Source organism: Bidens hawaiensis, unplaced genomic scaffold (assembly GCF_021521415.1).
Source record: "Bidens hawaiensis isolate Kalapana, Puna unplaced genomic scaffold, B.hawaiensis_p1.1 tig00004269_1, whole genome shotgun sequence".
In the NCBI taxonomy this organism is placed as follows: domain Eukaryota; kingdom Viridiplantae; phylum Streptophyta; class Magnoliopsida; order Asterales; family Asteraceae; genus Bidens; species Bidens hawaiensis.
In genome coordinates, this window is record NW_027491256.1 from 801,626 (window position 1) to 829,525 (window position 27,900).

Genomic DNA, 27,900 nt, shown 5'->3' on the forward strand with positions numbered 1-27,900 from the left:
CCGTGGAACATGAGATTCCGGAGGTTGACAGAACAGGTTTGTGTGACGAGAATGTGGAGGAAGATGCTGAGTGGGAGGAACAACCGAAATGGAAGGAGGGTTGTGCCCACTGGTTCGTAAAGACGAAGAAGCCGGCGGTCCCTAAGATGTTCAGAAAAAGTTACAATATTAAGGGATACACGGAAGCCAAGAAAGGTATTATCTGCTGGTTATACGACGAGCAGCTGCGGCTCTTTGTGATCAAGAGGTATGATGGCATTCAGTACTTCCAGAGAAAGTTGAGATCTCTAAACACACTGCCAGAATGTGAAGTAAAAGATTTAGCCAGATTGGGATTGATAAACAGAAGCGAAGACAACATGGCTAGAATCATTGCGAAGATTGTGTGGAAAGAGTGCGTTAAAGAGAAAAAGGTTGAGCTACTGAAACCACAAAAGGGAAAACTTGTCGAAGACAAGGATAGAGGTCTGAGAGTTGATGGAAAACCTTGGATGGTTATGAAATACAAACCGATTCGGTGCCTTAAAGAAGTACCGATGAAGTTCATGCCCAAGGACGTGCTCAAAGATCTAAAATGGTGGTACGTGGATTGTGAGACAGCTGAGGCGGTAATGGAAGATGAGGATGAACAAGAAGTACTTCGGGTTTACGACCCGATGCATCTTGTTAATCTATCGAAGGCTGATCTGAAAGTGCTCAACGAGAAGAAGATCTTCTACATTCCTGCTTGGAAGGATCAAGCTAGGAAATATCAACGGGTGGTGTCGGTATGTGTTAGAGAAGGGGCGCACGCGTAGAGATGAAAGATTACAAGACTCAAGATTTGAAGATCAAGATATGAAGCTACTGCCAAGGGGGAGTCTGTTGGTACATGTGTGTCAGTAGTTCATAGTCTAGCATTTGTAATCGAGTCTGTAATGTAATTATGTTTTGAATTTGATTATTTATGTAAAGCGCGAAGTTGTCAACAAGTTCGCTATGGCGAACTTGTTGAATCAGCGAAGTTATTGACAACTTCGCCTGTGGCGAAGTTGTCGTGTTTATATACTGTTCAGCGAACAGTTTACGGAGTTGATCATTTTTAGGGTTTGTTTCAGTTGTTTAGTGAACTTGTTCGTGTCATAGTCTGTAACAGTGACCTCGGGTCACGTGGTTGTTATTAATATAACGTGGTTGGTTTATTGCTTTCGTGTTCGATCTCTACATACTCTACACTCGTATCTACCCACGCAGGGATTCCGCACCTGCGTTGTTAGCGACGTCCCGTGTACGATCCGTCCAGGAGCCTACAAGAGACAACAAACTACTAACTCGATACATGCACAAATTACAAGAAACCTCCCCACACTTGAACCTAATCAGGAGGCTTCTCTTTGATTTGGACCTTGTCCAACCCGTTTAGTTTCACCCGGAATTTATCAAACAGTAATATATCAATGGTGGAACCGTAAAATATTAAATTAGAATTAAAAATCAATAACGGGTCAGACCACCTATATTTAAACTTACCTAGCAAGATCCGAGTGCATGGCATGTATCGAGAAGACTGGTCGTTCTTGAACTTCAATGGCTTCTTCTGTCTTGTAGACCATCCTCTGACTTGAAAATAGTTCCGATTCGCAAATACTCTTTTCTTAGCCTTCTCCCGTGGTTTTGATTTTTGAGCGACGTTTATTATAATTGCTACGGGCCAGCTGTGGTGCTCTTCCTCTACCACCACTTCAATATCTTCTAGTAAGGCTTCAAAAATGCATAGTCTAAGTCACCCTCCGAATCGAACTCACCTATTTCATAATACTCGGGCAAATCTTCTAACTCCAAATCCAAAAACTCATCCTCCTCACATAACTCATTATCAACCTTTTCCTCAACGCCAAACATCAACTCAAGTGAATCCCCCAAATCCACGTCATCCTCTTTCTCTTCTTTCTTCATTAACGATCTCTAATAAGCAGCCCATTCTTCTTCATTTATTTCATCATCAGAGTCACTGTAACAACCTGCAAAATCAACAACGCATACCTGTGTGTCATGAGGTGGGACTTTATCAGCCACTCGTGTCTCCGTATCTGAAATGTTCTCCTCTGAATCATCTATATACTCCATGATTAGCTCTTTCCCTTCTTCTGGAAACATTGGGAACAACTCGCCCAACCGATTCATGTATCCCAAATAATTGCCTTCCGCATCATACTTATAACCAGGTGTCGGTTGTTCCTTCGGCTGCACACTCTCCTCTTCGGTTTCTCGAATAAATTCGCTATTTGACTCGTACATGCATTGGGAGATCTGCTTTGACCCTTTTTCCACCTTTGTCAGTATTCCGGAGATTTCTTTAACTGCATCTTGGAGATCTGCAAAAACAGATAGTTGATTTCTTAGCATTGCATCATGTTCAACTAATGTTTGTTGGTATTAGGCATCCTTCTCTAATAGTCGGGTCAACAACTCCTCGATCTTATTCAAATACTCCTCAGAACCCTTGTTGGGGTTGCTTTTGGAATGTTGACCATAATCTTGCCCTTGTTTGTATTGATATCCCTGATCCGGTTCGTTATAAAAATATGACGGGGACCCATGTGAGAGATAAGACTGTTGCTGCGCATAGGGGTTAGTATACTAATATGAACATCTATAAGTTAAATGAAGACCACCACACATATCACAATTAGGGTGAGCACTATAGTATGGACATTTAATGGTAAAGTGAGGACCGTCACAAATTTCACACATAATTAAAAGAATTTAAATAAGCAAAAGACACAGACAATTAGACACCTACGACTCAAAGCAAAAAAAAAAAATAAATAAATACGTAAAAATCTAATTAACTAAAACCCTAAAAACTCAAAAGCAAAAAACATAATAGCACGTATATAACAAGTAAGTTGAATCAAAGCTAACAACCCAATCGCCATGAGTCCCCGGCAACGGCACCAAAAACTTGATGTACTCAAAACAGTCAATTAAATATTAACTAAATTAAACAAGTAATAAAAAACTAGACCTAAGACTCAACTAAACAAAACACCGGCAAGTGAACCGGTCAATTGTACTAAGCTAAGTAAGTCCGGAATATCGAACCCACAGGACTCTATAAATTACGTAAATTAACTAATTAGACTCGACTTACGACACGACTATTTGTTATTAATGTTTTAAGAGGGTTTTTAAACTAATATTAAACTAAGAAAGTAAATAAACAAGCAAACGACAAAACAAGCAGATGAATCACAAGATCGAAACCAATCAGAGAAGGAATCTACCTAGGTAAGAATCCCATGTATCAACAATCATCAAGCAATGGACAAATAACATGATTATGGAAACTGATTTCTAAACGTATTCATCTAACAAACCCTAAAGGACCCTTGACTGAATCAAACGACATCCCAAAGATAGTTATTAGATTATTAATCAATCATTTATATTGATTTCCGCAAAGTCATCAATTAGGGTTAATTAATAGTATCTAAAGCAAGCAATCTTACGAAATACTAAACCCTAGATAACTTGATAAGCTAACATGACATCATGAACATGGATCAACACAATAAGCAAGAATATTGTCACTAACTATCCTAGCATGCAATTGACCAAGACACATGAACAATTCCTCACCTTACAGCTATTGGAATTTAGCAAAACATTTAAAATCCTAATCAACAATTAACAAGCTTCTATGATCTAATAGGCTTATTCAACCATAATAATCAAAACACCAAGTAAAGATTAAACATGAACCCTAAATCTAAAGAACACAATCAATAGAAAACAAGATCCATGTGAAGCAATAGTTAAATAATCAATCAAGATAATAAATACTTATACGCATCATGAAAACAAAACCAAGTCTTTACTATTAATATAACGAAACCATATCAAACAATTGTCCAAAGCAAGAATCAAGTCAAAAACACATGTTCATCAAACCTAGGTAGACATGAAGTCTAGCCTAGCATAATCATAATCAAATAACTAAACCAAAGAGCAAAAGGAAACATCATGAAATATAATGAACAAGAACAAAGATAAAGAACGAGAGAACCCGTCTTAATCGACCCTTGAACACTTGGATGAAAGCTTAATGATCCTCCTTGATTCCTAGCTCCAAAACACCTTCAATCTTAGCTTAAACCCTTGGAAAATCGGCTAGAATAAACTTACAATCGGCTAGGTTTGCAAGAGATGTTTATATAAGCGAGTAACGGGCTTGGACTTGCAAGGATGGCTGACCAGGGAGCCCTAGGCGCCGGGCGGCCCCTTTCTTCGCGTGCGGCGGCGCCCTAAAAAGGGAATTTTCGTTTTTTGCTTTTTATTTATTATTTAATCATGTTAGATCCCTTTCTTGAACTCTAAGTAACGTTTAGAACCTTCTAGACCTTCTTTTTCTTGACTTACAAATCACCATCTACATGAAAAAAAATCGAAACTCTAAGTGAACTAATCATGTAGTCATTGACGAGTAAAACGAACATAAACTTCGCATGAAATGATAGAAAGAATTAAGTTTAACATGCAAGACACCAAACGATATAAAACACAATAAACATATAATACTTGACTCAAAACTTAAATTAATAAAAGATAAACAAAACTCGAACTAAAACGAACTCAAAACATTAAATAAACATAACTTTATAAGGGATTCGAGATGTATAAATACATGTATATCAGTGTTGTATTTACTTATAAACACAGTTCTAAATATCATAGTTAATTTAAACTTTTCGCAGAATAGATAAGAGAAAACCATTCATTACATAAGTCTTAAACTTTAAACCATATAAGACATGTCTTAATTTCAAACATCATAAAATTAAGTCTTCAAGTGCCAGCTTCATTATTCTTCTGCCATGTGCCCCTCTTCAAGCCAGCTCTCATTCTACTCGCATGCGTGCATACCAAAAGTCAGCTACGCTGAGTGAGTTCGAGTTAATCAGGAAACATACAATACGTTCACATACTTATAAACATACCCGGAGTTATGTACATCTTACATACTTAACCTGTTCACCTTTCTTTCATACATACATATTACAGTTAACTCCGAACGTACCGAATCCAGGAGAGTTTCTAGCCCCATTTCCTTGTCATGTTTTCAGGGCTGTGTGCATACTCAATGGGATTAGTTAATACACTTACCTTAAGTGGCAAGTGTATGATATGTGATTGCTGACAGGTGGTCCATGGGACAACCCTTAATTGATTTAAAACAGTAATAATCATGCTTTGAATTTGTTTATATTGTGGAATTAGATAACTACGGTATGATTGGTGAATTGTAGGCTCAAAGAAGCATCTGGGGCTATTATGGAGTATACCGAGGCAACTGAATGAATCGAAGACGCGAGAGAGGTCAAATGAAGTGAAAACGGGAAGGCAAGGTCAAATTCAACCGTGGCCCACGGTCACCACCGTGAGCCACGGTCCAATATTGACAAAAACGACAGAGGCCACCGTACCGTGGCACTCTGTCTCACCGTGAAGACCACTGTGACCCACGGTTCAACCGTGGGCCACGGTCCAGCAGAAGATGAAATACACCGTGACTCACGATGTGAACCGTAGGCCACGGTTCATGTCGTAACTGCCATTTTATTTACTTATTTCAATCGGTTTTTTGCTAGACTTTTCATAATCTTTCATTCTAAACAAGCAAGAGACGAATTTTGGAGATTGAGAACAAGACTTTGGTTATTGTAATCATTCGTTTGGGTTTGTGATTCGTACGATTAACCTAATTGATGTGATGTTTAATCAAAAAGAAAAAAAAAACTCAAAAAGAGTCGATGTTTGAGTTAGTATCGTTTGTAAATAGTTGTGAGTGAGTTGTTTATTTGTTGAATAAATTGGGTTTCATCCACCATAAGTCACTAAATAAATCCGCTTCCACACCCTAACCTAAGCCACAACAAAACCCTTAGTTCTATTCTCTATGCAACCGGTGGGTAATGGGTGGAGATATGACTTGCTTCCAAACTTATTACATTGTGTTCATATTTGGTATTGAGGGCAGAGAGATACTAGCACATTTTATGCTGGTCCAGATATTAAACCGAGAGGAGAGATGTTATATTATGAGGGGTGTGATCATGTGTGCCTTAACCGGAAACAAAGTACACTCGTTTGGGCGGTTCCATAGTTTTAAATTGTAACATTAAATCGATTTGTTCACCATTATCACCTTTTATTACCTGGATGCCGGCTTTCTTGGGCACTACATGTGTTGGGCTCACCCATGCACTGTCTAAAATAGGATAAATGATCCCCGCATCCAACCATTTGATAACCTCCTTCTTCACCACTTCCCGCAAATTCGGGTTCAACCGTCTTTGAGTCTCCCTTGTGGGTTTAGCCTCCTCATCGGTAATTATTTTATGCATAACAATGGAAGGACTAATACCCTTTAAATCCGCCAACGTCCATCCAATAGTAGCCTTATGTGCTCCCAACACTTTTACCAACGCCCTCTCTTGTTCTTCCTCCAAGTTAGAAGCAATGATAACCGGAACATTCTCCCCTAAAAATGCATATTTCAAGTGACTTGGGAGTTCCTTCAATTCAACCTTTGGTGGACACTCCAAAGACGGCTTTGTGTCCGAATTGATCTCCGTTGGCAAATTCTCAAATTGATGTGTCCATGGTGGCCTTCCCTCTTGCATAGCTAAGACATCCTGTTTTTGTTCTTCCATCCTCAAAGCACAGACATGTACCTGTTCAGAATCATCACAAATACAAGCTTCTACACAATCTTCATCATATTCATGAGGAATACAATGGTCCACCAAATCTGTCATAAAACATTCTTCACCACTAAAAGAATTAGAAACGTTAGTAAAAACATTAAGTCGCATTTTACGATTGCCAAACGCCATGTCAACGGTACCAAATCTGCAATCAATGATTGCATGAGCAGTGTTCAAAAATGGTCGACCTAAGATAACATTTTGTTGTTGACTTGGGTCACCCGAAGAATAGTCTAACACCAAAAAGTCCACAGGATAGTAAAAATCCTCCACTTTCACAATAACATCTCGCACGATTCCACGCGGAAGTTTATAAGACAAATCCGCCAATACAACCGTGGTCTAAACACGTTTTAAAGGACCAAAGTCATATTGGTCATATAAACCCCCTGGGAGAATGCTTACTCCGGCCCCAAGATCTAGTAACGCCCTAGACATTTGAAAATCACCTACTTGAATACTAATTAAGGGCGTTCCCGAATCTTGAAGCTTAGGAGGAAGATCTCCTTTTAAAACCGCACTTACCCGCTCAGTTAAATCCACTCGTTTAGGCACTTTTTTTTTGCCTCTTTTGAGTGCATAGATCTTTTAAAAACTTAGCATACGCGGGCACTTGTTTTATTGCCACAAGTAAAGGTAAATTTACATTTACTTGCTTAAAAACTTCTCACATCTCTTCTTTTTGAGGACCCCTTCTAGAAATGATGTTTTTCTTACCCGGATCAAGTAAAGCCGAGGGAAATGGAACCGCATTTGGTTCCACTTCCTTATTTTTATCTTTTAAATTTGAAGTTTGACCCAGAGTTTGTAACGGTTTTTCAAAAGTGACATGTTTAGTGGGTTTATTTGTTACAATTTCATCATCACTTTCATTACCTGTAATATCCTCAACTTCCCCATCAACCACACCCGGTGATAAATCTTTTTTATATTCTTTACCACTTCTTAAAACACTAACGTGGTTAATAGGAACATTACGAGAAGAGTTATGAGAAGGATTTACCTTTGTGTCGCTTGGAAATTGACCTTTATTCTTTTTCAACTCGGACACTTCAGTTGCGAGTTGACCCATTTGTGTGGTCAAAGATTGGATGGCCTTATCTCTTACTTCATCCTTTTGCATTCGCGCCTCATCAAGTTGATTTCTTCGTTGCATGTCTTGTTGCATTAACTTCAACATGTCCATAACCTCACTACCACTCGATGAACTTTGACCCGTTGACCCGCTTTGACCGCCACCCCCTTGACCTTGAAATCCTTGATTATTCCCGCCATGATAATTACCTTGGTTATTATATTATTGGCGAGGGACATAATTGCTTTGATTTCCTTGAAAATTCGGGTTAGATTGAGTGGCCGGATTTCCATAACGAAAATTCGGGTGATTTCTTAACCCGGGGTGGTAGGTGTTGGAGTTCATGTTGTAATTCCTACCACCTCCCCCTTGGAGTGCATTTACCTCTTCCACCGGCGCTTGACCTACCGTACATACCTCTGTTGCATGACCCAACTCGTTACAATTTGTACAAACATTGATAACTTGATTAGTGGTTTGTACATTTCCTTCTTCCACAGATTGCACTTGCGGTCTACTAATCGCCGGTCTCGCTCTTCTACCGGTTTGGGCCTTTCTCTTTGAAGTAACAGCCATTTGTTCCAAATACGCCCAATCGTCTTGTTCATAATTTGTACCAAATGTACCATTAGTGATCGACCGCAAATCCCGTTCATCCTCCATGCTCAAACCCTCATGAAATGCATTCAACAACTCCCATAAAGCAATACCATGATGAGGAAAATTTTTAATCATCATGTCAAACCTCTAAAATGCTTCATGAAACATTTTCCCCGATTGTTGTTGGAAGGTTCTCAAACTTCTTCTTGCATCATTGGTCTTTTGGGCCGTGTAAAATTATTCTAAAAATCTTTGTTGGATTTCGGCCCAAGTATAAACAAACGCGGAAGGCAAAGTATAAAACCATCTTTTTGCCTTGTCTTCCAATGAAAACTGAAATAAAACCAACTTCAGATCATCCAATGTAAAACCTTGACCCCCAATTGTGTTGCAAATGGAGTCATATGCCTCCAAGTGGAAGTAAGGTTCCTCCGTTGCTAGACCTTTATACTTCGGAAGACTTTGAAGTGAATTTGTTCTTACTTCAAATGTCTTCCCTTGATTATTGAGAGGGATAACCACCGGAGACGGATTGTTAGTAATTATGGGTCTGAAATGGGCTTCAATTCCCCGAGCCATCTCTCTTGCGTGCCTTCTTGGTACCCCCATTGGTACTCTTGGTTGACCCATTTACCTATAAACGGGCCTTTGCTGTGCAAACTGTTGTTGAAACTGTGGTTGGGGCATTTGTGGTTGAAATTGTGGATCTTGAGGTTGCCCTTGCGGTTGTTGAATAATTGGTGGCGGAACTTGTTGATTCACAACAACCGGTGGTTGTTGTTGAGCTTGTTGTTGAATCGGTGATGGTTGCACGTTTTGTTGGACAACTACCGGTTGTTGAGGCGGTTGTTGAACAACCGATGGTGTTTGTCTATTAAACCCTTGCACCCATTCCGGATGTTGCCATTGACCATATACCAAATTTCCCGGATTTACCCTTTGACTTCCATCACCTCCCATGTAGTAACCTTCCACTTCATACCCCTCGAATTCATTGTCAAACCCATATCCATATCCCTCACCTTGTGATCTTGAATGTTGCATAAACTGTTGGGGTTGGTATTGGTAGTTTGATTGTGATTGTTGAAAGGGTGGTGGTGGTTGATATTGTTGAGATGATGATGACGCACCAAAGGTGGGAAAAAGGTTGGTAATAGGTGGCAATGTGGATGATGTTGCATAGGTGAATTGAGCATTGATGGGTTCAGTTGTGGGTGGTGGTTGAAGTTCACTTGATGCTGTTTGTATATTAGTAGTGATTGGTGGAGGTGGATTTGGTGGAGGTATGGTCGGGACTGGTTGACCCGAAGTGGAAACTGGTGAATCCATGTTGTTTGATGTTGTTGGAGAACCAAGAAACTTATTCTCCCTATGTAAGACTCGGTTTCTTCGAAGTGTTTTGTCAATCTCGGGATCAATAACTAGCGGTGATGACCTGTTAGATCTTCTAGTATGCATACACCTGTAGGTACCTGAACACTAACACAACCAGCGTAAACCCAAAAATAACAAACAAAAACTACTAAATCTAACACACGTTGCGCACTACTCCCCGGCAACGGCGCCAAAATTTGACGTGAGGTCGAAGACTCACTCAAAGATAAACCGATTACAACTAGTTAGATAGTGGTAAGCGGGTGTCGAACACAGAGAGTTTGTGGAAAATGCATTGCTAAGCAATTTTGTTATTTATCTAAATTAAACTAAATGCAAAAGTAAATTCAAAGATTTGGTTGTTTGGTTTTGATAACAAAAAGAACTAAAACAATAAACGAGTTTTAAACAATATAAGAAACAATGCTCTCTCCCGATTTCATGTTTGAATGATATATGAATGTTATAGAAAGTATTGAGAGTATGCATGAAAGTTTATGCATATAAATATAAAGAAAGGTATGGTATAGTTGCACGGAATAAAGGGACCAGACCCTAATAATATATGTGAGGATATGGACTAGACCCTAATAATATCTGTGATGTTGGGGACCAGACCCTTATAATATCTGTGATGTTGGGGACCAGACCCTTATAATATCTGTGATGTTAGGGACGAGACCCTTACAATATCTGTGAGGTTATAGGACGGAATACTCTTTAAAATGTAACTATAGTTATGCATGTATCATGAAAGTAAAGAAAGTATGAAAGAATAAACGTATGAATGTATGTATGAAAGTAAGGTGAACATGTTAAGTATGTAATATGTACATACCTTCGGGTATGTATATAAGTATGTGAACGTATTGTATGTTTCCTGATTAACTAGAACTCACTAAGCGTAGCTTACTTTTAGTATGCACGCAGGTGAGTAGGATGAGACAGCTGGCTTGAAGAGGGGCACATGGCATAAGAATAAAGAAGTTGGCACCTGAAGGCTTAATTTTATGATGTTTGACCTTAAGACATGTTTTATATGGTTTAAATTTTAAGACTCATGTAATGAATGGAATTCTTTTATCTGTTCCGCAAAAAGTTTTAATTAACTCTGATATTTAGAACTGTGTTTATGAGTAAATCCAACGCCAATTTTGGGCACCGAGATCGGGGCCTTACGGAATCCTTATAAAATTTATCTTTAATTCGTGTTTGTTTCCGCAATCATTCTTAACTAGGAGTTTTCTGTTGATAATTCCCGAAGAGCGTGACATCATATCTTTCTTATCAATTCGTTTGTCTTTTGCTTATTTGATAAGGTGAATAACTCATTCCCCTTTTTACTTATTTTTAATCATTTTGGGGACCTATTCATATCATATCATATTTACATATTACTTAGTATTCGCATTAGCAAACTGTTAACCTTGTGTGCATATCAATTATTTGCCTAGTTTGTTACATGTCTATTTGTTTATTTGATCGCATTTGGAGAGGTCCATCATAATCACATTAATAGTATAATCATACGGCCGTCGTGGTAGCCAAAGCCCACTTCGCAAGGCAATGGTTTTACCGACACTCATTATTTGCTCATTGGCTTTTTTGTTTATCTCACAAATAACAGTTTTGCATTTTTTATATTATATTATATTTAAATTGCTGATGTTTTACTCACTCAACGTTGTGTTGACAAATCTACTTTATTTTGTATGCATATGCAGGTTTTTGTGTGAATTGATTGCAAGTTGGTAAAGAACTTAGTGATATTTAAGTTAGAAGAAATTATGAAGACTATTTGAATTTGAATTTATTTTAAGTATTATGTATTTGGATTATTTAATTTAAATTAATAGATATTTTCACTTTTAATTATGCATGATAGTACCTTGTGAGCTGTGAACAATCAGTTTGCGCCCCGGCATTTCCGCCTTAGGTCGGGGTGTGACACTCAAGGTGGCTGCGAGTTCAATTGACAAGATTCCGTTTTTCAATTCTCCGTTTCCTGATGATATCTCCGACCACGGTGAGAAGAAACAACAGCAAAATGATGTTTCTCATGCGAAATCGCCAACGTGTACCAACACATCGGAAACTAGCAAGGGTTCCGGCCTTTCATTTCTAAGCATCGTTTTTCTTAGCAGATATGGTGGTTGACTGGTTTTGTGGTGGTGGCGTGCTAGTTAGCGATGACGGTGGAGGATTGAGATTGTGTTGGAGTGGTGATTGACAAGATGGTGTGATAGTGGTGATGTAGATGGTGGATGATGATTTGAGGATGATGGATGATGATTTGAGATTTGATCATTATCTTATATTAGTTTAATTATAATTGTATTCATTAGTTTTTTTTTAGTTTTAAATACTAATAAACAATAAAATAATATAATAGGTAAAAATATCGTTAACTTAAGTTTAAAAAACTAACGGACTTAACGATTAGAAAACCTGAATGGTTCAACTGCAAAAAGAAAACTATTTGAAAGAAAGTCGTAAAATTAATCAAATTTTAGGGACAATTTTGACACTTTACTCGTTGGAATATGATATCATATCTAAAAAATTAGAACAGAATTACAGAAATTGTCCTTTATGTTTGCACTCAATTTTAGTGGTTGTCATTTATCTTTAAAAGTAACATATTTTGTACTTTACGTTTCCAAATGTTACATCGTTTGTCCTTTAGCCCTAACCCAGTTAGTTTTTATCGTTAAGTCTGATCATGTGCCTTGCACGTGAGGGTAAATGGGTCATTTTACCCATTTATTAAAAAAACATTTTGAAAAATAAAACATATATATATATATATATAGTATAATAAAAATGAAAAAATATCTCTCTCTCTCTCTCTTCCGTTCATACATCACTACCACAGATTCTTCGGTGAACCACCAAAGCCACCGAAATCCGCCACCAGGCTAGCCCATCCACCGTTGTATCTCTCTCTGAGCCACCACCTCTACAACCATCTTCACTGTCAAATTAATTTAAACAGAAGCACCACCACCGTTCTCCGGCGAACCACCACACCCACCAAAACCCACCACCAGGGCTAAGCCTAGCCCATCCACCACTTTCTCTCTCTCCGAGCCACCACCTCCACAACCCTCTTCACTGTCAAATTAATTTAAACAGAAGGAGCCACCTTAAATCGAAGCCCATTCATGGTCTTCAAGCCAAATTGAAACCCTAATCGAAGTTCGTTCCTCGTATTACGGCTAAATCGGATCTCGTTCATCATATCCCGGCCAAATCGGAAGCCTAATAGAAGTCCATTCATCCATTTCCGGCTAAATAGAAACCGTAATCGAAGCCCGCTCACTGTCTTTCATTGACCGATTAGGGCCTCGTCTTAAACCTAAGAATTTTAGATCTTCAACAATGGTGGAGGGACGGCTTCATCTTTATATCATTAAGGATGATGAAGACCTTACAGAGAAGTGGAGGGGATGCAAAGATGATGTTTGCAGAGATGGCGGTTAGAGGTTCGACGGTGATGGTGGTGGTGATGGTGATGTTATATGAACAGGATGAGAGAGAGAGAGAAGTTTGAGATACAGAGAGATATATAATTATTCATTTATATTATATTATGTATTCTTTTATTCTTAAAATGTTTTTTAATAAGTGGATAAATTGACCAATTTACCCTCATGTGCAAGACACATGACCAGACTTAACGATAAAAACTAACTGTGTTAGGGTTAAATGACAAACAATGTAACATTTGGAAACGTAAAGTACAAAATATGTTATTTTTAAAGATAAAGGACAATCACTGTAATTAAGTGTAAACATAAAGGACAATTTCTGTAATTTTGTCAAAAATTAAAAGTAAAATAATAAATAGTAATATAAAAAGAAAAACGTGCGTAAATGAAGAAAATCAAAGTGTTCAAAAAACAGAAAATAATTCACGTATTCAATAATTATGTATGACGTCACCATAAATTATTGTTGAAAACGTGTACGCCAAATTAGTAAACTAAAATAATTGAAGTGTCTTGTACTTTAGTAATTATTATCACAACGATACAACATTACAAAATTTGTAATATTTTAACTTTTACGAAGAGAAAACGTAAAAAATCAAAAATTAAAAAAATGGGTCATTTTCGGTGGGCGTATTGAAATGACCAACTTGACCTTACCTAACCAAGTCTTAAAAGTAAAATCCAAGGACATTTTCGTCATTTGGTCAAACAAAAACAGAACTAGTTTAAGATATCCAGACAAAATCCACTCGTGATGAAACAAGGGGTCCGGAAGTAGACCACGGATTGACAAAGACGTTTTAAGCAAGAAAAATGTTAATAATTAAATATTAAATAAAATAAATAATAAATTCACTAAAAAAGTGTATATAAACTCCTTGTGTCACATGAAAATCCTTTCTTTCTTTTTGGCAACCCGGGCATTTTCAGCAAGGTACACACCTACTTTCTCTCTCTCTTTATTTATTTATTTTTCTTTTTATTTATTTTGTTAAGTTATAATTATTTGGTTATATTTAATATAATTGCTCATGATTTACTTATTATGAAAATTAACTAGTGGGTCTGATCTCTGAAACAGTAGCAATGTATGTATGTTTTTTTTTATGCAATTGGATTATTTTTTCTGTATAATAACATGAATTAATCATCAAAAGGGTATATTAAATATGAGATTTAAGATGGGTTTCATGGTTACAACAATAATATATTGTGCAATTTGTGAGATCTTTAGGCCTTCTAAATTATGAATCCTAGTTTGATCTTGGTTGATTTTGGATTTTTGAGTTTTCATGATGTGAAATGTTCAAGAATTGAAATAACATGGAATTTGTTCTTAGGGTGTGACAAGAAACTAATATATAATTATTATTTTCATATATTCATTAGGTTCTATATGTTATTTATGCAGATTTTAGGTGTTTGTGTGCGAAGAAGACCGAACATAAATAAGAAATGCAATCTTGCATAGTACTTGAATAACATGCATTTTCCAAAAATAATGAGCACTTTTCTGTAAAAGAATATATATTTGAATTGTAAACATGATGGAAATCGAAACAAGTTCACGAGCCAATAATATTATGATGGTGGAAGTCAACACTGGAAATGTGAGGGTCAATGAGAAACGGCCCTTGGAAATTACTTCACCTGCAAAAGAAGCAAGAAAACATCCGGACAACAACGGAAATAACACCACTGTCTTTATTAACCATGGTGAGTTTTACTTCAATTTTATAAGTGCATATATTTAAGGAATTTATGTATCTGTATTTTTATATATGTCTAAATTGTTTTTTAGGTGTGATGGCTTGGAACGAGAGCAGAAGAAAATGGGTCGGAGATAAATCTCAAAGATCACAAAGAGGAAGAATGCCCGAAGATCCGGTCATAAGGTTTGACTTATATTTGACTTTTGAGGTCAAATGCATATAAATTTTCAAGTTTATGTTTAATATAAGCATATTGAAGTTCTAAAAAAAACAAATAATTATCTAGAGTTGGATACTTATTCAATTGATCTCAAAAACTCTTGACATGCTCGTTTATTTGACCTCAAAATTTTGAATTCCGTTTTGCAGCTGGTCGACTACTTATGAAGAACTGCTTTCTAATAACGACCGTTTTCCAGAGCCAATTCCTTTGCCTGTAAGTGTTTCAAATACCAAAAGCATTTAAAAAACGTTTGAACTGACCAAACCGAACACTATCTAATGAGTAATCGTGGTTTTGATTATTTTGGCAGGAGATGGTAGACTTCTTAGTTGACATATGGCTTGATGAAGGTTTGTATGATTAGACGATGAATCAGAATCCAGTGTTGCAGTAGAAGAATTACCCTCATGACTCGTCAGAATGTTAATATATAGCACTGCAGCTTACAAATCCAGTCTGATTTTTTATCCGGTTGTTAATTTATTAATAAACTCAGGTTGGATATGCGTTGTTCTTCCAGCTTTTTTTATGGGAAGTTGTAACATAAATATGAATTTCTAGTGCTTATAAAAGACCAAAAAGTAGCTTTGTAACTAGTTTTTGTTGGTAAAATCAGAGATGGTGATAGAGAACAACAAAGGTTTGGGACAATTTTCTGGTTTATTATCAAACTGAAATGAATGATTACACTAGAATGAAAATTGCTGAAATGAATGATTACACTAGAATGAAAATTGCTGAATTGAAAGTACTTAAAACAAATGAAATCCTAAACTATTTATAAAGGAAAACAAACATAGCCTCCAAGTGACATGATCCCATGTTCTCCACATACTCCATGTTGCTTATTAACTGAAATACACCCCACATGCATATCCTTAATACTCGGTCAAACTTGAACTGAGTCAACAGTGAACTAACACTCTCCTCCTTACTGTTGACTTCCATCTCCAACATCTTCAACTCCCATTAGGTTCCTCATCTCTGCAAACTTGATTCGAGCCAACGGTTTGGTCATTATATCAGCCTTTTGCAAATCACCACGAACATGTTCCACATGAATTTGCTCACGTTCCACACACTCCCGTATGAAATGATACTTGGTGTCGATGTGTTTGCTACACCCATGAAAGACAACATTTTTCATGAGTGCAATGGATGACTCGTTGTCCACTAGTAACTTCACACTTTGACCCTCCAAACCAGTTAACTCACTAATCAGCCCCCTTAACCATAAGGCTTGGCACGCAGCTGATGTTGTTGCCATAAATTCAGCCTCGCACGAAGAAAAAGCCACCGTGCGCTGCTTTTGGGAGGACCAAGTAACCAGGCTGCCCGAGTAATAGAACGCCATCCCGGTCGTTCCCCTTCTATCATCCAAATCAGTCCCGTGACTGCTATCACTATACCCGATCAATTTGCCATTTCCACCCTTTGTGTACTTCAACCCATAGCTCATAGTTCCTTTAACGTACCTCATAATCTGCTTTACAGCTTTGAAATGGCTCATCTTTGGCTTCTCCATGTACCGGCTTACAGCTCCTACGCAATAGCCGAGATCAGGCCTTGTGTGAACCAAATACCGGAGACTCCCAATGAGTCGCCTATACTCGGTAGGGTCAACCAGTTCACCTTCATCTTTTGTCAAGTTCAGTTTAGGTTCCATCGGATACTTTGACGGATTGCAGCCCAACATCCCAACTAAATTAAGTATCTTCTTGGCGTACGCTTCTTGTTTCATAGCGACCAGCCCCTTCTTCTGTTTCACCTCAATACCAAGGTAAAAAGAAAACAAGCCCAAATCACTCATATCAAACACCTTCTTCATTTTATGCTTGAACTCACCAATTTCCCTTTCATTTGACCCTGTCACGATAAGATCATCAACGTACACACCAATAATTAGAGTCGAACCTGACTTTTGAACTTATAAACAGCTTGTTTATGTGTGCATTTGCTGAACCCCAGTTCTCTAAGTGCTTTGTCAAGTCGAGCATTCCATGCCCTCGACGCCTGTCTCAACCCGTAAAGCGCCTTGTTAAGCCTATAAACCAAATCTTCCTTCCATTTAACTTCAAAACCATCAGGCTGCGATACGTAGACCTCCTCCTTAAGGTCTCCGTTTAGGAAGGCTGACTTGACATCGAGGTGATGCACAAGCCACCCCTCCTTCGCTGCAATAGCTAATAGTAAACGAACTGTTTCTAACCTTGCAACCGGCGCAAAAACTTCATCAAAATCAACTCCTTTTCTCTGTACATAACCCTTTGCTACCAAACGGGCTTTGTGCTTCGTGACCGTACCATTTTCATTTTGTTTCAGCTTGTAGACCCACTTCAGTCCAATTGCTCGATGATTTGATGGCAATTTAACTAAAGACCAGGTCTTGTTTCTTTCAATGGAATCAATCTCACTTTGCATTGCTTTCTTCCATTTTTCATCGTGGCTTGCTTCTCTGTACGAAGTTGGTTCCCATCAATTAACAATAATTCTTCATCTTCAATTGGTACAGTATCTTCATAAACATCGTAAATTGAACGGAACCCCTGAGGAGGTGTGTGATCGTATGTTGAATCACTCACTGGTCCGCCACCGGTAAGGTTAGAAACCGAGTTCTCCACGCCGCCCTCTTGGCTTTGTGAACCTGTAGAGTCAAACAATGAGGTAAAAGTGTTATTAGATGGTGTCATAGTGTTGTCCTGCCCAGCATTGTGATTTGGTTGTCTCGGCCCAGACCCTACTGTTCCGTTGATCTGCACTTCAGTCCAACCAGTTCTTGAGTTGGACTCCATATTTTGAATCTCTCCCCAGGCCCAACATCTTTTTTCATCAAAGACCACATCACGGGCTACTACAACCTTTTTCAGAATAGGATTGTACAGCCTATACGCCTTGCTTCCATCTTCAATACCGAAATACACCATCGGGACACTTCTATCACTTAGCTTTGTTAACTGGTTCGATAGTTTCTTTACATGAGCAACACAACCAAACACTTTCAAGTGATTAAGTGTTGGCTTGTTCCCTTTCCAGCCTTCATACGGTGTTTTATTGGCCACCGCCTTAGTTGTAATTCGGTTAAGCAAGTATACCGAATGTCGAACAGCTTCACCCCAAAACACATCTGGTACTTTCATCGTCTTCAAAAGTGATCTCGTCATCCCGAGAATTGTTCTATTACGGCGCTCCACTACCCCGTTCTGTTGTGGGGTGTAAGGAGCCGTTAATTGGCGCTTAATCCCTACATGTTGACAGAACTCGTTAAACTGATTAGAATTAAATTCTCCACCATGATCCGTTTGAAGTGTCTTCACGACATAGGGACTCTCCTTTTCAACCTGTACTTTGAACCTTTTAAACCACTCAAAGGCATCATCCGTATTCTTAATCAAATATACCCACATATACCGGCAGTAATCATCAACGAGTAAAAAGAAGTACCGATTGCCTCCGACGGTTTGTGGTGAAATCGGACCACAAAGGTCCGCATGAACGAGTTCCAGCGGTCTACTTGCTCTCCATTTTGATTCAATAGGAAATGATTGCCTCGCTTGTTTCGCCACCAAACAACCTTCACATACTTGTGTTGGGTGTGATATACAAGGTATACCATTCACCAAACCCTTCTTCACCATAGACTCTAGGACTGTAAAGTTTGCATGCCCCATAAGTGCATGCCACACCCAAGCTTCTTTATCAGACACGGCTGCCAAACAAACAGGTTTGGAAATAGTGAGAGCTATTTTATACAACCTGTTTGCTGATCGTTGCACCTTCATGATGAGTCTTCCTTGCTCATCATACATCCTTAAATAGTCTCGGTGTAGCCTTACATCATACCCGTCTTCCGTCATTTGACCCAAACTCAGGATGTTATTGTTCAAGGCTGGTACAAAGTACACGTTTGGTATCACCAACTGGTCACCATTCTTGCCTTCAACGACAATTACGCCTTTTCCTTTAATCTGAACCTTCGACCCGTCACCGAAACGCACCTGACCTGTTACACTTTCATCCAATTCAGAAAATGATTCCTTGATGCCAGTCATGTGATTGCTGGCTCCGTTGTCCAAGTACCACACATCTCTGCTTCCCTTGATTCCGGTCTCGTCTTGACCCGGAATCACCTGATTCTCATTCAACATCACCATCAACGATGTTTCTTCTCCAAGGACCGTTAAGTAAAGAGCGGGCTCTTCTTCTTGCGCTTGTGTCAATTGGCTGCCTCATCGGGTTTCTTTCCTTCTTCACACTCCGAGGCGTAATGACCTAGCTGCTCACACTTAAAACATTTCACATGTTTTTTGTCTTTGGATTTATGACTTGAATTGCCCCTCTCCTGTTGTGGACCGCCACCCCAGCGACCACCTCTGCCACGACAGTACCCACGACCTCGTGACCCACATCGTCCCCCTCTTTCACCAAATGAACCTCGAACACGACCACCATGCGAATTACCTCTACTTGTACTTCTTTGGCTTCCTTGGCTATCAGTTTTTGAGAACATCAAAGTATTCTCCCCGGTTGTATTTCCCTTTTTGAGTCTCAACCGATCTTCATAGGCCTTTAACCGACCAACAACCTCCTCAAACGGCATGCCATCTACATCCGTTGTCTGCTCAATCGAAGCCACCAGTTGAATAAACTTCTCAGGGACTGAGTCTAGTAACTTTCTCACCAGGATCCCGTCTTCAAGAGTGGCCTCAAGACTGTTGTACTTCGACATCATCCCGCTTAATTTTCCAGAGAACTCATCAACCGACTCGTCACCTTTCATCTTAAGTGCCTCAAACTCACTTTTGAGGGTGTTTAGGCGTGCCTTCTGCACACGGTCAGCACCGACGTACCGTATTTTCAACGATTCCCAAATCTCCTTCGCCGTTTTCTTCTTTGCTACTTGCAATAAAACGTCTTCCGGGATCGCTTGAAAGATGAATGCACGAGCCGTCTTGTTCATCTTCTCATCTTGCACCGCTCCTGTTGTTGGTTCAATCGAATCCCACAACCCTTGAGCGTCCATCACTGCTTCCATTTTGATCGCCCATGTTGTGTAGTTTGTTGGGGTTAAGGTCGGGATTTGGAGGGATACGGTACCAGTTTCTTTTGGGGCTGAAGTGTTTTTGACAATTGACATGGTATGGAATTTAGGGTATTTTGGCATGTAAGATTTGGAGTTGGATTTGAACTCGGGCTCTGATACCAAGTGTTGGTAAAATCAGAGATGGTGATAGAGAACAACAAAGGTTTGGGACAATTTTCTGGTTTATTATCAAACTGAAATGAACGATTACACTAGAATGAAAATTGCTGAATTGAAAGTACTTAAAACAAATGAAATCCTAAACTATTTATAAAGGAAAACAAACGTAGCCTCCAAGTGACATGATCCCATGTTCTCCACATACTCCATGTTGTTTATTAACTGAAATACACCCCACGTGCATATCCTTAATACTCGGTCAAACTTGAACTGAGTCTACAGTGAACTAACAGTTTTCATGTATCTATGCTACTTATTTGCCGATAAAAAGTTAGATGGCTCGAATTCGACTTATTCGTTGTGGAGGTCATGGAAGTTTGCATTATGACGTGTTTAAAGACTGCAAAAACACGCTTTGTTTGAAAATATTTGTGTCTATTTGTGCACCAACATGCTACGAAAAAAAAATCAAAATTTATCAGTAATTGACTTAGGGATGCCAATCGTCTCAGGTTCGTGGGTTGAAGGATTTCAGGTCAACGGGTTGAATAGGTGAACATGAGCCCGGCCCATATATTTATTTGCATATCTCAAGATGCATTTTCATTACTACTATAAAGTGATACGCGAACTGGATTAAAGTATCTACTTTTTTACTTGTGTAACTTATGGCTTATGAACTATTTTCTGACTAAAAATAATAGTAAGTAAACATAGACATGTTAACCAAATGGTTGAATGCACCTTCTAATTAAAGAATCCCAAAGGGTCAAATAGCATCTTCTTGCACATGCAAATGTTGTATACTACTTGACATCAATCTTACAATATGGTAACATTAAAAACCACAAGTGATGAATAGTGGATGACCTGACTCTGATTCGATCCTTTTAATTACAAACTACTTACTCCGCAAGCAAATGCTGATCTAGCTTGATATCTCTAGCTTGATTCTCGTGATTTCTGCACGATACAACAAACGAATTGACACAACTTATTTCATTAGTGGTAGAAGAGAAAACGTAAACTTTTTGTTTCTTCTGTTTGTTCAACATTTCAATTTGTGGGATATATGTGACTTGTAGTTTATATGAGAAGATATAAATTTCAAGATTTAATGACTGAAATAAGAGGTGGTGTAAATGAATAAAAATATACATACCATCATCTCATGATCTCCCATGATCTCTTCAATCACCTCAAGTAATGGTTTATCCGCACTATCCGGTACAGCTGCTGCAAACACTGCTCCTGCTAAACCTGTTGCATAGTTTGACTTACCGGGTCAAACCAAATTATAGGTAAATCTTGACAACTACATCTATATTCATTCTAAAACGGAATATTATGCCTTAGTTGTAGCAGATTTCATATTATATATAAATTTGGTCAAAAAGTCAAATCCCATTTTGTTTGACCTCAAAAGTCATGTAGAGACTCTTATTACGACAATAACAAAATAATAATTACCGGATTCTGGGAACGCATCAATGAACATCATCATCTCCTCGCCTGTAAGTCCAGATAAAAAGCAAATCCTAGGTAGTGATCCTGCAATCTGGATACAACCCACACACATCAAATTGGTTGTGTGTAACACCATGTCAATTACAACAACAGTTTCTCATATATGACTAGGTAACAAACCTTTGAAGCTTCAAGGTTCGGTTGCTTAGTATTTATTGCTTCCCATAGAGAGCCATTCAACATGTCTTCAGTGCAAAAAATAACCTCCAAGAATTCACCATCCAACTCTTTCAAAAACTTTTGTATCTGCAACAACAAAATGCGTTATATGTAAGAATATGAACGACTGAATTGATTTTCAATCAATAGGTGATTACAATACTAATAAACCCTAATGATAATATACATTCCAATACTCCCCGCAGTTAGAGCGGTAGAAAATCAGACGCTCTATAAAACAATAAAAAGAGGACACTAGTATTAAAAATAAAAAAAAAACTAGTTTCGACCTCAACTCTTAACTTGTAAGTACAAAATTCTGGCAAAGATTACAACAAATATATACCAACAGGTAAAGAAGTTACCTGAACAACCTCATTGACTTGAAACCCAACCAACAACAAAGCCTGCAAATATACGGGCACCCGTTTATTAATTTACTTGATATAAGTAAGTACTATTTGTAGGACATTAAAATGACACTATCTACTTGTTATTGGAAGTTAATCAATTTGTTTTTTGAGATTGACAAATGATGAAGAACTAACCACAACTTACTGGTGGACCAAATGTAGGATCATCAGGATTTAAGGGAACAAACTTGGAATCTTCCAACAACTCAGGAGAAGTATCTACAAAATCAACATGATAAATCACCAAAATGACACTAAAACTCACAAGGAACTAAGAAAGCAAACCTTCTGGGGCTGCTTTGAGGAGGTCCAGGCCATGGTGGGTGGGTCGGGTTCGGGTCTGGAATGATGATGGATAGTTGAAAACATTTACGGGTACAAATGGGTTTGAGAGATCAAGACGCTGAGTGCAGGTAAAGAGTCTTGTTATGAACATGGAAGAAGCCATGAGAGAGAGATGGAGACGAAGATAAGATGAATGAAGGGTATCTTGTTTATCCTATGTTTCTGGTTGTGTTTGATTTTATGAAAGTCATCTTTGATCCTCCAATTTTGTTTTAGGTGTCAAATATTGGGTTATGATTTATGTTTTTAAACATTAACCTATATATAATTGGAAAATGATTATTATCTATTATCTGCATAGACCCGTTCAATGAAAACAAAATCCCACCACTCGTTGCTAGCACCGTTTAATGGAAACATAAGCGAAACCTTTTAGACGAACAAATGGAAACCCAAGCGAAAAAATAGAAACCACAACGAGTAAAAGACTACTTAAATGAAGGACTCACCTCTTTAGTCATCCCACGAACCCTGATAGACACATCCAATGAAAATAAAAACGACATTTTTCAAACGAAAAAATGAAAACCTAAACGAACAAATGGAAACTATGATTAGTAAAAGAAGACTATAATGAAGGACATGCCTCCCTAATCATCCCACTAGTCGCTGTTAGTCCCATTAAGTGAAAGCAAAAGTCCACTAGTCACTGATAGCCCCGTTTAGTGAAACAGAAGTGAGACTTTTCACACGAACAAATGGAGGGCGAAAGGAACAAATGGAAACAAAAACGAGCAAAAGAAGACCTTAAGAAGGGACTCACATTCTAAATCATCCTACGTGTCCTTGATATCCCTATTCAGTGATAGCAAAAGGCCACCAGTTGTTGCTACCCTTGTTCAGTGAAACAAAATCGACACATTTCAACCGAATAAATTGAAACCCAAACGAACAAATGAAAACACAAGTAAAAGAATACTAGAATGAGGGACTCACCTCATCAATAATCCCATGAGTTCTTAATAGCCCTGTTTAGCGAAAACAAAAACCCACCAGTCGCTACTAGCCTGGTTCAGTGCCCCGTCCAGTGAAAACAAAAGTTACGTGTTTCAAACGAACAAATAGAAGCCCAAACGAACATATGGGAACCACAACGAGTTAAAGAATACAAGAATGACGAACTCACCTCATAAGGTATCCCACGATTCCTTGATAGCCCTGTTTAGTGAACAAATAAAAGCCCACTAGTTGTTGCTAGCCCCGTTCAATGAAAAACAGAAGCGACACTTTTTAAACGAACAAATGGATGCCCAGCAAATAAATGGAAACCATAATGAGTAAAAGAAAATAGAATGATGGGCTCCCCTCCTTAATCATCTCACGAGTTCCTAATAGCCACCATCAGTGAAAACAAAAGCCCACTAGTCATTGCTAGCACCATTGAGTGATAAAAACGACACTTTTCAAACTAACAAATGGATGCCTAAACGAGCAAATGGAAACTACAAGGAGTATAAGAATACTATAATTTGGGACTCACCTCCTTCATCATTTCACAAGTCCCCGCCTGATAGGTGAAAACAAACGCCCATCAGTCATTGCTAGCCCCGTTCAGTGAAAACAGAAGAGACACTTTTCAAATGAACAAATGGAAACCACAATGAGTAAAAGAAGACTAGAATGAGGGACTCTCATCTTTAATCATCACACAAGTCCTTGATAGCCCTGCCAGTGAAAACAAAATCCCACCAGTCACTGCTAGCTTGTACAGTGAAAAACAGAAATGACATTTTTCAACGAACAAATGGATGCCCAAGCGAACTAATGGAAACCACAACGAGTAAAAGAAGACTAGAATGATGGACTAACCTCCTTGATTATCCCACGAATCCTTGATAGCCCAGTTAAATTAATACAAACGCTCATCAGTTATCACAAGCCCCGTTCAGAGAAAACAAAAATGACATTTTCAAACGAACAAATGGTAGCCAAATGAACAAATGGAAACCACAAGGGATAAAACATGACTAAAATGTAGGAATCTTCTCTATAATCATCCCACGAGAAATTGATAGCCTCATTCAGTGAAAACAAAAATCCACCAGTGGCTGTTAGCCTCGTTAGTGAAAACATAAGCGACACCTTTCAAACAAACATTTGGAAGCCCGAACGAAGGAATGAATACCGCAACGGGTAAAAAAGACTAGAATGAGGGACTCACCTCCTAAAGCATCCCACGATCCCCTGATAGCCCCGTTTAGTGAAAACAAAAGCCCATTTGTCGACCCATTTAGTGAAATAGATACAACACTTTTCTAACGGACAAATGAAAGCCCAAACAAACAAATGGAAACCACAACAAGTACATGAAAACTAGAATGAGGGACTCGCCTCCTTAATTATCCAACTAGTTCCTGATAGCCCCGTTCAATGAATACAAAAGTCATCCAGTCGTTGTGTCACACCCCGACCAAAGGCGGCGAAACATGCCGGGGTGCAACGGATTGCTCAAGAACACTATGACACTATTAAGGTGACAACATTCACTCAACTCGTTTATTTTATTAAATAATCACAAATACAATTTGTTCAAGATAAAATACAAACAATTACATCAACACTAAATTCATTAAAGTATCCTAAAGGTATAATCTAAGTGACGAGTCTTCAATCTTCACAAGCAACCTAAAAGTAAACCTGTAGCATGCATAAAAATAGATTTGATCAACACGAATGTTGGTGAGCAATACACTAGTTTTTGATATATGTATATAATGAGGCAAAAATCACAATTCACATGTGTAAATAGAATAATGCAACAACCATTGTAAATGTAAAGTAAATAAACGTGGCTCGTTTCTATTTGGTAACAACCAAAATACTCAGAGAATGAGGCCCTATTCTACTAGCACAAGGCTAAAATAGTTAGGGGTGCGTATGATCATACTTATTGATGCTCAACAACAACATAAAAATAAACACTCGTGCACGTAATCAATTTGAGGAATAAACAAAGATAGAGCAAATATTCATATGAACACAAAATGTTGAATTGTGGGTTTAGTAATGAGGTCATAAAACGTGTAAGTTTGAATATGATACGCATGTCACCCCAAAAAAATGGGGAATGTGACTACTCATTTGGGATATGACACTTTGGTGACGAATTTGTTCAAGAAAAGGCTTCGGGAAAACGAGCTCAAAGAGTTAACGTACGAGTCCTAGGTTAAAAATATCCTTAAGTTCGTAGGATGTATTGAGAAACTTAAAGTAAAGTAAAAGACAAGTAAAGATATATAAACAAAGTTTTGGGGTTTAAATTGTAAAACTTAAGTAATTAAAGTGACGGTTTTGAAAAGAAGTTATCCCGAATTGAGGGTTGGTTTTTTATTCATAAGTTTTACTTAACCTTTGTTAAGTAAATATGTGGGGAATGGTTTAATGCAATAGTGCACGAACCCTTGTTAGATAAATAACAAACGGGATTTTAACGAGTGTTCGGTTTAGTCGGTTCGGGTCTTGATAAACTGTCAAGTCCGAACCCGACATTCCAAAGTGATAAAAATCATGAGATAAATTATTTAAAACAGAAACTTAACTAATGTTAGAAGTTCTATTAAGGAGAAACTCCAAACACCAATGTTAAGCGAATGTTAGGTTTTATCGGTTCAAGCTTGTTATAAGATCAAGTTAGATCCGACATACTGTAACATCCCCAAAATTTTGGTCCAAATTTGACAACTAATTAAAGTTGAATGATCAAATTATTGTCTAATAAGTAATGAGAAAATTCAAATAAAGTTATCTTATGTTAAGGATATGGAATAAGGAAATTCCATCCCACATTGAAATATGTAAGAAAGTGGAAGCATTCCACATGGGTATAAATAAGGAAATTAAAAACCCATCCCACATGAAAAGTGGTAAAGAAATGGAAGCTCTTTATAAGGAAGAGATTTTCCATAATAATATTCTAATATGTCTAGCATGCACCCAGTGGTCCTAGCGGAGGGTGCGAAGCACCCGACGCGCACGGGCTCGGGCTCGGGCGAAGGACGTTGGGCGATGGGCGCAATGTGGCGCTTTGATGGCGCACTTTGCACTTCGCACGCTCGCATCGTCGCGAGCTGCTTTAGAGCAGCCTTAGTATTTTTGGACAATAGGAGTTAGGCCTAGAAATGACAAGCTATCAAAAACAAGGGACTGAAAATGAAAAATGGTATATAGGGACCCATCGCGCTACGCGATGAGTCCAAGAACACGGCCATCGCGGTACGCGATGACCCGTGATGACTTAGGGACACATGTCACCCTCTGGTGACACGAAGCAGCAGGGAAGGACACGTGGCAGGCCACGTGGCGCCCATGCAGAAATGGTGGCGTTGCGGTACGCGACGTCCAAGGAAGAGGACCCATCGCGTACCACGATGGGATCCAAAAATCAGCCTATAAAGGGGGGGGGGGCTACGGCTCATTCATTTCTCACACATTTTTCACTCTCTCTCTAGAATTATACTCTTTCACTACCTCGGTTTCCGTGCCGACCCGATAATCGTCACCTCGTAATCCGTGCCATACACCGACGATACCTCGAAGTGCGTGCCACCCAAAATAACTCGACATTATATCTCGAAATACGTGCACGACACAACGAACAACATATGCCGCCTCGTTTTGCGTGCCAACCTTGAAGTTCGTGCCAAGCTCTAAGGTTCCGACAGTCTAAGCTCTAGTATGAATTAGAAAGTAGAAGTGCTGCTCAATCAATCTTAGTAATCAAACTCCGAATACCCCGGTAAGGTAGGGGTTCTACCTAAGTCATTATTTTATTATTATATTATATGGCTTGGACCATAGTCAGGGGTATAGCCCAAACCTTGATCATAAATATGTTTACATAAGCTTTAAACATACAAATGATTATACTAGTGTTTCTTTACAATTAAGAAACATCCGTTTTACATTCATAAGATAATATAGTTTCTTCACGATTAAGAAACATAGCATTCGTATACAAAGAATATAGTTAAAACATTGTTTCTTCATGTGTAAGAAACATAAGATTTTACATGCATAACAATCAATGAAT

General features: G+C 38.4%; 3 protein-coding genes across 3 annotated transcripts; 1 reads left to right on the top strand and 2 right to left on the bottom strand.

Moving 5' to 3' along the window:
• Nucleotides 1–14,159: 14,159 nt before the first annotated feature.
• Nucleotides 14,160–15,796, top strand: LOC143625944 (uncharacterized). The gene is made up of 5 exons (XM_077096155.1): nt 14,160–14,226; nt 14,704–15,008; nt 15,094–15,187; nt 15,374–15,440; nt 15,538–15,796. The coding sequence occupies exons 2-5, from the start codon at nt 14,837–14,839 to the stop codon at nt 15,589–15,591; spliced, it is 387 nt and encodes a 128-aa protein (XP_076952270.1). The 5' UTR covers nt 14,160–14,226; nt 14,704–14,836; the 3' UTR covers nt 15,592–15,796.
• A 3,644-nt stretch (nt 15,797–19,440) lies between these two features.
• On the bottom strand, nt 19,441–20,259 carry LOC143625932 (uncharacterized). The gene has a single exon (XM_077096145.1). It carries the CDS (start codon nt 20,257–20,259, stop codon nt 19,441–19,443), a length of 819 nt encoding a protein of 272 aa, XP_076952260.1.
• Nucleotides 20,260–21,237: 978 nt separating this feature from the next.
• On the bottom strand, nt 21,238–22,976 carry LOC143625945 (uncharacterized). The gene is made up of 7 exons (XM_077096156.1): nt 22,812–22,976; nt 22,672–22,745; nt 22,479–22,520; nt 22,075–22,200; nt 21,898–21,985; nt 21,590–21,687; nt 21,238–21,390 (listed from the first exon to the last, which is right to left on the bottom strand). Exons 1-7 carry the CDS (start codon nt 22,972–22,974, stop codon nt 21,370–21,372), a joined length of 612 nt encoding a protein of 203 aa, XP_076952271.1. The 5' UTR covers nt 22,975–22,976; the 3' UTR covers nt 21,238–21,369.
• Nucleotides 22,977–27,900: the final 4,924 nt, after the last annotated feature.

What these genes read in the sequence shown, in the direction of transcription:
- LOC143625944 (XM_077096155.1), top strand. Translation starts at nt 14,837, where the DNA reads ATGATGGAAATCGAAACAAGTTCACGAGCCAATAATATTATGATGGTG. An exon ending in CACTGTCTTTATTAACCATG is followed by an intron (nt 15,009 to 15,093) that starts GTGAGTTTTACT and finishes ATTGTTTTTTAG; the next exon opens with GTGTGATGGCTTGGAACGAG. An exon ending in CAGAGCCAATTCCTTTGCCT is followed by an intron (nt 15,441 to 15,537) that starts GTAAGTGTTTCA and finishes TTATTTTGGCAG; the next exon opens with GAGATGGTAGACTTCTTAGT.
- LOC143625932 (XM_077096145.1), bottom strand. Translation starts at nt 20,259, where the DNA reads ATGGAAGCAGTGATGGACGCTCAAGGGTTGTGGGATTCGATTGAACCA.
- LOC143625945 (XM_077096156.1), bottom strand. Translation starts at nt 22,974, where the DNA reads ATGGCTTCTTCCATGTTCATAACAAGACTCTTTACCTGCACTCAGCGT. An exon ending in ATCCTACATTTGGTCCACCA is followed by an intron (nt 22,521 to 22,671) that starts GTAAGTTGTGGT and finishes GTATATTTGCAG; the next exon opens with GCTTTGTTGTTGGTTGGGTT. An exon ending in AAGTCAATGAGGTTGTTCAG is followed by an intron (nt 22,201 to 22,478) that starts GTAACTTCTTTA and finishes TTGTTGTTGCAG; the next exon opens with ATACAAAAGTTTTTGAAAGA.